The sequence below is a fragment of the Heliconius melpomene genome, chromosome 21 (assembly GCF_056956725.1).
Source record: "Heliconius melpomene rosina isolate 202511_hmr_F chromosome 21, ASM5695672v1, whole genome shotgun sequence".
NCBI classification, from domain to species: Eukaryota; Metazoa; Arthropoda; class Insecta; order Lepidoptera; family Nymphalidae; genus Heliconius; species Heliconius melpomene.
Window position 1 is genome coordinate 1536761 of NC_140409.1, and position 13732 is coordinate 1550492.

Consider the following 13732-nt stretch of genomic DNA (forward strand, 5'->3'; position numbering starts at 1 on the left):
ACTACCACCACCATCACCACTCGTTTAAGAAGCATCATTTCAAGATCTACCCATCACTTAAAATCGTAAAATAAATTAATTTTTAACAAAAACAAAAACCGACTTCTAACAACGAACTAAAAAGTGAAAAATAATTTTACAAAGATTTTATAATTTTGAAGTCGGTGTCAAACTAATGCTACAACACCTTTACTACAATATCTAATTTCTAAGTCTGTTTAATAATAAAGTTATAATTTTTCACTTTTTAGTTCGTTGTTAGAAGTCGGTTTTCCTTTTTGTTAAAAATTAATTTATTATGAAATAGCCATATTCCTTAGCGTGCCATTATCAGTTTTGATATGTTCGGTATAGAGGTCGTCGTGCCGCAGAGAAACCGCGTCTGACTGTAAGCACGGGCATCTGTATCTGTATCTGGAGGTATTTTCTGGGAGACACTGGACAGACTTGACCTGGGCTTTATTGTTTTTTCAAACTTTTCACCCATAACTGTAAGCGCAAGTTTTATGGGTTCGACTCCCACTCGGGGGAATAATTATATTTAAATTATTCCCATTATGCTGCTCATCAAATTTGTTAGTTAGTAAAAGAAGGTTTTATGTTAGCACCAGGTTTGTTCTGCTCACTTGGCCATGCGAATAAAGGCGCTAACTTTAGAAATTTGACTTAAGGCTTTATAGAACACAAAATTACAGCGTACCTTCAATATGCAGCCCAATTTTCTAGAGAATTGATCCATGGGATGAAATTTCCGAATTCTAACATGCGATTCCGGACTTTACAGATTTTAGGGTTCGACCACCAATATGAAATACGAGTGTGTAAACACGATTTAACGACATCGTGATACAATTTGAATCAGAAATGCTCTTATATAGTCCCGTAACCGTAACCCAAACTATTGGATATCCGAAATAAAAAGCTATCCGTAACCGTAATGGAATCCTATATAAAAGTGAGAAAGTTACGGATAATTTTGGATATGAGCGGAGACTAGGGCCCGTAGTTATAAATCGCTCTCAACTCTGAGGTTTATCTTGAGATGCCGTTTTTATTCATAGGTTGTAATGAATGGAAACGATTTGTCAAGGTCGATCTCACAGTTGAGAGCGGTATATAAATACAGGTGCAATTAATCATTGTTAATAGGGGATTTTTTGAAAATAAAACTTTATAAAATCTAATATCCGTAACCGATCGAACCGACTTATCTGAAACTGTAGTTATTCTTATTATGAATATACGATTGAAGGCCTGGATGTTTGGAGATGGAGTTTTATTTTATTGTTTTTATTTCACAAAGCCTATGACTTCCAGCCACTACTCAATGACCATAAGAACTATTCTGTATAGTCTCCGACTGAATTATACATAAATAAATACAGTACAAAAATCCAAATGTAAGAAAACAGAGAAATTATCACTACCTGTCACTAACTAGTGTCACTTAATAATATAGTTAATTAAGTATTAAATAGAATAAAATTATGAACGCTCCAAGTAAAGGGCAGGCATTAAACGTGAACTACTACACTAGCACGTGTTGAGAAAAATAAGGCTTCACCGCAATTTTCATATTGCTTAGTTGGTGAAGAAATAACGTTGTTTTTCCGTTCTCTACTCTCTTTTTATTCAGAAATTAGTTAACTTTTACCTGTGGTTTTGTCCGTGGTGGTTTTTTCCAGTGGGTTACATTAAAATGATTAATGTGCTATATATGTATATTTAATAATGCCTATAGCCTGTGACTGTCTAACACAAAAATAATTTTATAATTAGGACCAATAATTCTTGAGATTAAAGCGATCGATCAAACAAACTTTATGGTGTATCCTGCAAATAGTAGAGTAAAGAGAGGTAATCTAATGTTAAGGTACTCTGTTGCCCACGCCTCACCAGATGTTAGAGATCTTGCGTGTTGAGTGGCGAAACTCAATGCTGGGCTTTGTCTTCTTAACAGAGTAAAGAAAGGAAAATAATTAATTACCCTGCATGGGAATCGCCCCATTAAGGGGAATAAATTATTGTCCTTGTAAAAGCAACGGTAATTCAATAAAAACCGTTACTTTTACAGTCATATACGGCGCCAGCCTCTAGGAAATGCTTTTAAGCCGAATGTCTGCTTGAATATTTTTTTAGGGTTCACGCTCTAACTCGCTCATAGCAAGATAGGCAGAAGAAACCTGGATCTTAGTATCATGACTTTACTAGCAGATACGAATTCCTTATGGTACCCCAGGGCAAATAACTGTAATTATTAGTAATATCCGATTTCGGGGTTATCAAACACAAGGGGCTTAGTATAGCAATATTTAGATAGTAAAATTCAACGCCACAATCAATCAGGCGGCAAACAATACATATATGTGTAAACAACACCGGCCACGTGCTTTTTTTTTCAGCCTTAAGCTGTAGCAGAGTAGACACTGACACAGGAGCATAATGATAAGACACTCTGTTTTCCCACTTAACAATTATTTACAAATTACTTCCATTGTTATCATTGAAACTAAAAATGTGAAACCTGAATTATTGTTTTTTTTTTTTATAAAAAAATTAAATAAACGAGTGTACGACCGTACGACCTCCTGTAACACCAGAGGAGCTACAGGTGCGTAGCCGGCCGCCAATGTGGAGATAGACGCGATTTATTTTAACACATGTAAACAACTTGAATATAACAATACTCCTGAGGTGTAATCGAACCGACAGTCATCCCGTTTCATCACGTCAGGTTAAACGCCACCACACCACCCATGTCGACCTTTTTTTAAACATAACACTTATTTACTACTTATTTACTTTCCTCCTTAAAGTTGTCCATTCGTAACTATGCCTTTTTATAAATAACTATAAAAGTAAAGCTTATGATGAAAAAAATTTTAAAGATATTAGATTTCATTGTTCAACGTAAAGCGTTTTCAAGATTCTATTGAACTACAACAACAAGAAAACAGAATTCAACGGAATTTTACGCCTAAGTTGTTATTTTAAAAAATATTATTTATATAGAAATTACTATTGGGGCCGATGGTGGCGCATGACAGGGGACAGTAAACGTAACAGGTTGTAGATTCGATTCTCACTCGAGAAAATCAAATATTTAACGCGGCGTTGAGTTCCGCCACTCAACATGCAATGCCTCCAGAATTCAGCGGAAAATAGGGAACGGAAGTGTCTCAATGGGAACAGAGTATCTTAACCCTAGGTTCTCAGGTTCTCACTGCGTTCTCATATGGGGGATACAGTGTAAGTCAACATATTTTTAAATAAACAACTTGCCTTAACAAAACTAAGTCCATATGACGTGTATTTAAGCGGAGTTCTTCACGCTCCGATGGAAGGATAGACACTGTATAATAATAGCATAGTTTTGTATATATATATATACATGTATATAACATGTATATATGGAATAGTCAATAATATAACTAAATATATATATATATAAATATGACGTCGCGATGCAGTGGTAGAGCGAGTTACTGTGAACGCGACAGTTATGCGATCGATTTCCTCTCGGGGAATTGTTTTCATTTCATTATTCTGGTACGAATACAAAGCGTGGCGTTCAATTACGCCTTAACACGCAATTACTCGAAAATTAGGCGGAAAGTAGGGAACGGAATGTTTTAAAGTTCCCTCTGTCTAGCACGCTATATGAGGGATACAGTGAGGAGGTTAAAAAAAGGCAAATGATAATACGAAAAAACATAGTTCTCGGTCTAACCTGAATGTATAATAACAACGTAGCATACAAATCTAACACAATATATGTATATATAACATATACAATATATATAGGGAAAAAATAAAGTACGTAAAATGTAGAACCACCTTAGCTAGTTATATATTAGCCGCCTATTGAAACTTCTTAACTCATTTGGAGCAATAGTGAAAACATTACACTTTTTTTTAAAAAAAGCAGTTAAAAATGTTAATATATGCGAAAAGACTATAAACAAATTTTGATTGTGTCTCCTACAATATCCCATAAAGTGTAAATACATCATTGTTGCACCAAAGTGATATATGACAGAGATAGAGTCCGTGAGTTTTTTAACTTTAATAAATAACATAACTTATACACAAAAATAGTAAATATAACTTAAAATGTTGAAAATACATATCAAATGTTAAGAAAACAAAGAAAAACAAACAATCTACCTGGTCTGAACGTAATTATGCCAATGAGGTAAAGACGCCGATGTAAACTATGAGAAGAATAATAACATAGCGTGTATTATATATACACAAAAAAATAACTGTTTTGTGTCTTGCATGTCAAAAAGTATCACAAATATAGATAATATTTACACAAACACACAAGAAAAATAAAAAGAAAATTCGATATACCTGATATAAACATAACGTCAAAACGCCGGTATAAACTTTTCACTAAAGTAAACACAACACTAATTACGTGTATAAACACAAACCAACACACAACTTAAAATATAATATTTGTGTAACCATATAAAATACACACAAAACCTATATGACAAACACACAACCTACCTGGTATAAACATGTTATGCCGCCGCGATATAGGTGCAGGTTGTAAAAAACATTTGTCAGAATTCGAATCTATACCCATATCTATATAGCCGTGTCTGTCCAGCCGTCGAGCTGGCCATATCCTATCCTCGGGAAGCTCAATGGTGACGACCGACCTCCAGGGTCGGCTACGCGGGATTGAGAGATGGTTGGACGAGGCACGTGCGTCTATCCGTGCTGGCGGCGCACGCCACGCGAAACGTGACCGGCCTTGCAGACTGATAGTGTGGGTTTTAGTGTTTTTTTTCTCTGCTTTTTCTCTTTGGTTCTCCGTTTTTTTATTTTATTTGTTATTTATATATGCTTGTTGTGATATAGGTTATAACTTCTATGAATATTTATTTATGGCGAAGTGCTAGCTAATGGATAGTGAGAATTTCGTAGTTGCTTAAGCTATCAACTAAATTAGTTTACACTAGCACTATGTATATATGTTGTGGTGGATCTAAACACCGCCGTTTGTTTTACCGGACAGAGGCTACCCCACTGCACCACCAGCCTTATCTACGTCACCATTGTATATATTAATATTGATACTGAAAAGGAATTCGTGCGGTTATTTCATTACCTCGAGTTAGAATTTTTTAATGGACATAAAATAATTGAGAACAATTTCATATTACCTATATAAACTATTATTTACTACGACATTCTGTTACAATCGCGACTGCAGTAGCTTTGATGCCCACTCCGGGGGGCGAGGGGCGGTGGGGGGTGTACTCACTAGGCTACCTCTACGTACCTCAAGCAATATTTTCCGCAATATTAACTAGAGACCAGTCGTGGCGAAGGAGCACAAGCGTGCGACTGTAAATAGGACAAGTTGAAGGTTCGATTCCCACTCGAGGTAATAAAATATTTAATATTTATTCATTTCCATGCCGCCATGCCGCAACATGCAATTCCTCCAGAATTCGACGGAAAGTGGGGAATGAAAGTGTCTTAATGGAGACAGAGTGTCTTAACACTGTTTCCAAGTTCCCTTTGCCTATCCTGCTATGTGCGGGTTACACCGTGAAACTAATATTGATGAGTCCTAGCATTTAGTTTAATATCTCCAAAATGGACATAAATTTGACAAAAAAGTTCATAGTAATTGGTTTTTTATGTTTACTCTATATTTGCCAGAGATGATGAATAAAAAAATTATATAGATCAATTCTATAGATCAATTAATATTTATAGAAAAAACTTTATTAACTCTCTTTTTATTTCTAGTTTTATAAAAAAAGTATTGTGTGAGTGATTCTTATAGTACCAGTTAATGACGTGTTTGTATTTTTTTATACCTAAAATTTAAAAAATAAAATCCATATAATAATTATTGTTACAGAGAGAACAAATTAAAATGAATCCCTCGAGAAGCAACGAAACGCACGACCGTCACGTTTATATTCAGACACTGGGCCTCTGCACCACGACGTTAAATTCGCTTAAATATCTTCTTTACAAAAAAAAGTAAGCTTATGTTGATTATTTAAAATTATATATAGAAAAATGTTCATAGAAGCTGTAAATCATTATATTATATTTAAATGATTTAGGTATCATTTTATATGTATATGAAATTAAAACTAGAATAAGGACATCGTGGCGCAGTGAGGTAGTGTATATCTATCTGTAAACGCGACCTACAGGTTCAACCCTAATTCGAGGTAATGCATTATTCTTATTCCCCGTGGCGTAGAGTTCCGCAATTCAAAAGATTGTCTATAATATAATAAATAACGTATTGTATCGAGATCCCTAAACATTTGTATACTGAATACGTACAAGTTTCATTTTAATGCTATAAACGCATGGGATTTTATGTGCATGGTTGAGTGGCTGGGTGTTAAATAATCTTCTAGTTCTAGTTTAGAAGATAAAAAATAAAGAAAAACAAAACAAAAAAGACGAAAATCTATATATATAAAAGGACATGTTCCCACTGACTGAGGTAAGACGCCGTAACCGCTGTGCGTAGAAATGTGAAATTTTGACATACAGTTATTTTCGTAATCTGGACATCCACTAAGAAGGGATTTTGAAAAATTTTAACCCTATAGCGATGAAATAGGGGTTGAAAGTTTGTATGGAAAATTCTTTAAATCGCCAACAATTTTTATAAATATTTTAAATTTCGACTTTTAAAAATATTTCATTAAACATGTGTTATTAGAGTTCACCCCTGAGGGCCCAAATAAGCAGGCGAAGCTGCGCGCGTCCGGTAGTATAAGATAAATATAAATTTTGTCGGAGGCTAGTCGTGAGGGTATGGGGCATAAGCGTACCACTGTAAAAGTGACAGGTCGTGAGTTCATTTCACCCTCGAGGAAATGTAATATTTAAAATTTTCATATCCTCGCTCTGATAACGCGGCGTAGTGTTTTACCACTCAACACTCAGAATTCGGCAGAAAGTGGGGAACGGAGTGTCTTAACAATAGGTTCCCTCTGCCTACCCTGCTTTGTGCGGAATACACCATGAAGCTGATTTAATTTTGCTTTACATATATAAAAATAACCCACCTATATACGTGGTATATACAGTCTAATGTTAGGAACTACTGCTTCGAATTGAATAGTTATTTTTGTGTTAAATAGTCAATTTATCGAGGAAATCGAAATCTAAAGCTATCTTACATCGCGATAATCATTTCGATGTAGTGGGTTACATCTGCCTGCGAACTGAGTTACCTTGGACATTCTATGAACTCAAGTGTCATAGACATTTCTTAATTATTGTCCATATGGCAAATGGCAAATGACAAACCAGGCGTGCGAAGCCGCGGGTGAAAGCTAGTATACTTTACTTATAACTAAACATCCTAATAATAATGATGGTGTAGAAAATATTTTATTTCATTGCCATATAGTTGAAAGCAATTGAACCTCGTTTATAGATGTCAACTTCGCAATACATGTAGTATTAAATACACGTAAAATGCTGAATGGTGATCAGTTTTCCTTTATAGGATAATATATTTTATTTTTATATGAAAAACTTTAAATATTTAATAATTAAATTGCGTATGCGCCAGTATCCTCAGCTCTATAAGCGAACTCGACTAGTTTTGGGAGAGTGTCAGGGATGTTTTAGATAGCGTTAGAGTGAACGAAAAATTAATAATATGTGGTGGTTTGAACGGATGGATAGGAACTGCGCGAAGCGGTTACGAGGGAGTGCTAGGTCAGTATGGTGACAAGAGGATAAATGAGGCTGGAAAGCTTATGTTGGAAATTTGCAAGGAAAGGAATTTGTTTGTGGCAAACACGATTTGACCATAAACACAGACAGTGGACGAGGCGAAAGAGCTTTTGGCTTTTGGCGCTCCGTTCTCTCTGACTACCCTCGCTTTACCCTTAGGGATAAAGCGTGAAGTTAAGTTAAGTTAATAATTATATTTGTAGTGGGTTCGATTTCCACTCGAGGGAATTAATTATTTATTATTATTATCATGTCTTTGTTCTGCGCTGCGCTGCTCGAGTGCTGCCAGTCAACACGCAATGTCTCGAAAATTTGGTGGAAAATGGGGAGCGAAATGTCTTAACTCTCGGTCACCTCTATCTACCCCGCTATATGCTTGATACAACGTGAAGCTTATAAATAAAAATTAGAAATTTAAATTCTTTTTCCTGTTTTTATATACGTATAGAGTGAATGTTTTGTTTTGACTCGGTTACATTCATTTTGCGATATATTAAAATTTATAATATCTAAATGTAGGTGGCGATAGATTAATTATAATAAAATCGTAACGGATCGGTGTCCGTACACGAAAGATATATAAAATGTTTTTTTAATTTTCGGCGGCCTTTATCATTGTAATGGGGCACTAAAGTGGTAAAACAATTATTTTTGTTTAAAATTTTTATCTGTTTGTTTTTGTTCAAGCTAGTCTCGGAAACGGCTCAGCCGACGTAAATGCAGTTTTCACTGTTCTATTTTGGCAAACTTTCCTTAACATTTAGTGTTTGTTTTATTTCAATCAATAAAAAAGTTATGTAAAGAAGTAATTAAAGAAGTATTTTATTGAATTGGCTAAAACTTTATCTATTAATCTATGGATATTATCTTCCAAATGATAATGTTATTGGATAACGAAAGTAATTGAGATGAGAAAATAAAAAATAAATAATTGTGTACTGCTAGCGGACGAAGTAAGGCGTAAAACAAATGGTTGTATTGTTAAAATATTTACGTTCATATTTCATATTTACGTTCATAGTTCACGGACAAACAGACAAAAACTTTTTTAATTATTTTGAATTTGTTTCTATTACGTTATTACATGTAAATAAAAATAAAATAAAGATTTTAATACATAAATATATCTTTCATGTACAGACACCGATCCTTTATGATTTTTTTATAAATATAAATGTAAAATCTAAAATATTCAGTTATATTTCATCTTATTAAGATATAAGAAAATGAAATATATAAATATAAGAACGAAATGTTTCAACAATTCATTTTTGAATCTATAGGTACATGTAATAATTACAATTTTTCCGCTAAATTGTCTTGCATTTTCTAAACAATTACTCGTTAGCGGATGACTCATAGTATAAAATCTACAATTATCACAAACGTATACATCACACACCATACATATCCACATAATATCAAGGAAAAACTAACAATCTTTGCATAGGTTATTCGCAATGCTTATTTCGAGTTAGAGAATAAGAATTTTAAAAATATATAAAACGTATCGTAGAAAATGTCAGTTGAAAATGAAGTAAAAGTTAAATCAAACAGGAATGAACCCGCGCTATTCTTACTTTTTAGCAAGCTAACTTTACGTTTTATTACATGGTAAATTTATACGTAAGCAAATTAATATAAACAACTGTTGTTGTTTATATTAATTTGCTGTATTTTTATATGCTAAATGCATATGTGTTGTATGTTTATCTATTTTTATAATAAAATTGACTGACTGATTGACAACTGACATTTTTTTGTATGTACATTGTTGTATAGTGTGCACTAACCGTATTTCTTGTTGAAACTAGCGCCGTGACTCAGGAAATCTGGAAAAAACAAATAATGATTTAAGCAAAATAAAATTAAATAAAAAAAATATTGAATATATAAAAAGCGATGTAATGATTGACTTTTTTATTTTCATCTATTTTCTGCAAAACACTGTGTTAAGACACTGCGTTCTTAGACGACGAAAATATTTAGAAATATAAAGTTTCAAAATAAATATTTCAATCTAATAAATATTAAAAATAAATACATTAAAATAATTAAATTACATTTTGAAAATATCACAGCTCACATATTAATAGTACAATTTTTTATTTTTGTAATATCGCAAATTAAAAGTAATAATTATTCTTATTAAATGTAACAAAATCAAACAAAAAAAAAAAAAAAATAGCGCCATCTCAGGCAATAAATGAAAACTACATCGTCAACAAAAGGCCCACCTAACGCCATCTACCTCCCACAAATAAAACAAACACAAAATAATATCGTCACAAACCACCTTGATGTAGCGCTGCAATTATATACGCAGTTAAAATAAAAGCCTCACCGTTCCTACTCATCGCCAAAACACCAAACAAAAACTTAAAAAACCAAATTAAAAATAATTAAAACTAAAATTAATTAAAAACTTTTAAAAATATATATTTCTGTGGCTCTATACTCCAATCACATGTGCCCGGTATGGTCACAGAGTATAGTCTCGTGATTGGTGTGAACGGCTACGTCGATAAAGCAGGCCGCTCTCTGATTTGCCGGCCCGTTGTGGGTCAGTAAAGCAGTTCGTCAGAAGCACGTGACAAGCACGCCTGTCATCTACATAGCTTACTCCAGATGGCGCCAAAACACAAACACAGTGTCTCTATATCTATACTTATTATAAAATCATAAGAGGGTCGGTGTCTGTACTTGGAACATATTTAGAAAAAAATGTTATTGGGAACCTTTATAAACGTAACAGAACCTAAAACAATAATTTTTAAAATATTTGTCTGTTTGTGCGTTTGTTATCGCTAATCTCAGAAGCGGCTTAACCGATTTAGATGCGGTTTTTACTGTTGGTTTCTGGAAAGCTTTCGAAAACAAAAGGATATATTTTATTACAAACGGTTCATAAATAAAAAAGTTATGTCAATTTAAAGTATTTAGTTCGACAAATTAGCTAATTGCCGTAACAATTATTTTATACAACTGTTCTACTGAATTGACTGAATCTTTAGTTTTCAATTTATTTATTAATATTTCTATTTCAAGCGCGCGGTTTAACTTAAGCATTCTTGTCATCAACATAATTCTCCCCAGATGGCGCCAAAACGCATTTTGTTTATTTATTTATTTTTTAGGTCACTAACAGGACATACATTATTACATAAAAATAGTGTTTTTTTTATGTAATAATGTACATTCACAATTACTATATTAATAAATGATGTCCTAATTAAAAGCAGCACTGCATTCTAAGAGGACAACATCAAGAATTTAAGTAAAAAGATATATATATATATATATATACAATGTTACATTTTTGGATCTAGGTAGTCTAGATGGCATGGCAAAATTACAATACAATATGACATAATTTCACGTAATAACTGAGAATGACAAATAAAAAGTAACCGGTTGCCTAAGTGTTTGCTCGGCCTTGAATTGAATATAACATTGATGTAGATGTAAGTAACTAAACGAAATTACGTTCGTATTGTAATTTTAGCTGTAGATTTGTATTTATAATATTATGCATTTGTTATTTATCTGTATTTTATAATTAATGTATTAGAGTTTCGCAATTTCAATAAAAAAGAAAATTTTCAGATTTTTCTCTTCACTTTGAAGACTAATTTCAAAATCAGGTGATTATTGTAATAAGATATTACAATATTCTATATATAATATATGAAACTCAAGCATTACCGTACATTATTTCCGTGACTTGCTGCTTCACGCCTACTAAGTATTCTATTCAGTATCATTACAACTAAACTGAATACTATGTTTTGTCTATTTGTTCCAATTATATGATTTAAATTTACTATAGGAGCCGTTAAAGGCCAAAATATGCGTTATGCGTGTATGTCAATTTATACAAATTGTTATTTGTCGGTTTGTCTGTGCGTTTGTGCACCCTAAACTCAGTAATGCAGTTTTCACTTGAATTGGCTGAAATTTTAGTTTTTAACGTATGGATATTGTCTTTAAAATTATAATGTTATTATTGGATGACGAATGTAATTCAGATGAGAAAATAAATAATTGTGTAGTTCAAACGAGCGAAGCCGCGCGCGGAACGGCAGTAATAAAATACATATATCTACTGAAAAGTCATCACGGTACAGGAATAAAGCTTAAAAAATCGAATAAAATAATCAAAATAGTAATACAAAACATAAAGTAAGTCTCTACGTAGGTCAACAAAGAAAAATTATAGTGGGGTAGGCAAAGATAACCTAGCACTTATAAGACACTCGGTTTTTCAATACCTGCCCGAATTCCAGACATTGCGTGTTGAGTGTCGGGACTCAACGCCGCGCTTTGTCTTGAGGAATGGACGATGATGAACGACTAAAATAATCAACTCAACAACCGTCCTGTTGACATTTTTTTACGATCTACTTACTTGTAGAAAAAAGGGCTCAAATCGTGTAAACGCTATTAAAATGGCTTTCATTTTCTACATGAGTATGACCATCATAACAATTATTTTTTATGGGGCTTATAAGCATATTATGCGGGTGTTCAATGCTGATATTGAAATACTTAAATTTAGTGTTTCCAGCACATTTTAAATGAATACTTCTGTATTAATAGATACTATTGTAGAGATGAAGACTTTGTGTGAGTGTGGTTGAACACTCTAATCTCAGTACTGGTTTTATATATGTATCTTTAGTGTGGAATATACTTAAAATGTTGGATTTTTTCCTATAAATATACGATAAAGCATATTTTCTATAATAAAACACTGCTTCTTAACGCTGTCATGTCGGACTTCTTTCAAAAGCTATTGATACTCGTGATTGATGAAACATTTCTTACAATTTATGAAGACAAATGTTAATTTCGGTTGTATCTATAGAGAGTACCTACTTACTTGCGGGATGTAGCGCGAGACTCACTTTTGATTTTATTTATTTTATACTAGCGGCTCGCCCGCGGCTTTGCCTGCATTTTATAAAAATCGGTGGCGATATAAAGATTTTTCCATACAAACTTTCAACCCCTTATTTGCACTCTTAGGGGGTCAATTAAAATAAACCACGAAACATATTTTCAATTAAGTATTTTTAAAAGTCTGAATATCAAATTTCATAAAAATCGGTGCGATTATACTTACTTATTATTATAAAAATATTTTAAAATAACAATTTTATTTAATTTGTTGAAACTTTCCTATGGGCCTATAGATATTATATGTTTAAAATGATATTGTTATAAGAACACGACAGTAACTCAGATTAGTAAATAAATAATTGTATGGTTCGAGCGGACGAATCCGCGATCGGGTCGCTAGTGTATCAATTTATTTACAAGCTACCGCCAAACAATAATTATTAATTACCCTCATTTCCATTACAAAAGTTAATTAAGCTATACAATGTACTAATTTATTTGAACCGTATTCGAGTTTCAGGGCATCGTGACGCAGTGGCGCCCGAATGTAAGCGCGATGGTTGCAGATTCGACTGTAACACCGACTCGTTATGGGTTCGATCCCTACTCAATATTTCCATTTCTTCGCTCTGGTAACGAGGCATTGAGTCTGCCACTCAGCATGCTATCCCTCCAGATTTCGGTGAAAAGTGGGGAAAGGAAGTGTCATAATGGGAACGGAGTGTCTTAACACTAGGTAAAGTAAGTACCTACAGCGTGAAACTAAAAAAACTTATCATATACAAAAATATTTGGAATTTAAAACAAAAAAAATATTATGTAAATAAAAGCCGCGTTCAATTTTGGTAACAATCAACTACTACTTCTGTCAACTGACAGAACGACGTACACCGAGTTATTTATAACTCGACGAATCTCTATCGTTAAATTAAACGCTACTTAACCGTCTGTGGTGTGATTTGTTACTTTTTGGTCCTATTTATTCCTACAAAATTTAGACATTTAGAGTCTTGCAAATTGTGCCAAAGTTGTTACTATAAAGTAGCGTTGCTTGGTGATAACATTGGTCATCAACCTTTCGGGT

At 33.2% G+C, this 13732-nt stretch overlaps 1 protein-coding gene across 7 annotated transcripts in view; it reads right to left on the reverse strand.

Annotated features, from left to right (window-relative positions):
- Positions 1–13732, reverse strand: part of Pdp1 (PAR bZIP family member Pdp1) — a 147384-nt gene that overhangs the window by 35217 nt on the left and 98435 nt on the right. For 4 of the 7 annotated variants that reach the window (XM_085205799.1, XM_085205798.1, XM_085205796.1 and 1 more), the window contains one exon: positions 9540–9578. The exons of 1 other annotated variant lie outside the window; for it this stretch is intronic. In XM_085205799.1, coding sequence (XP_085061925.1) covers positions 9540–9578 — 39 coding nt within the window. Of the gene's footprint in view, positions 1–9539; positions 9579–10042; positions 10239–13732 lie in introns of those variants that run through there. 2 more of the 7 variants (XM_085205807.1, XM_085205804.1) reach the window with 2 other exon arrangements.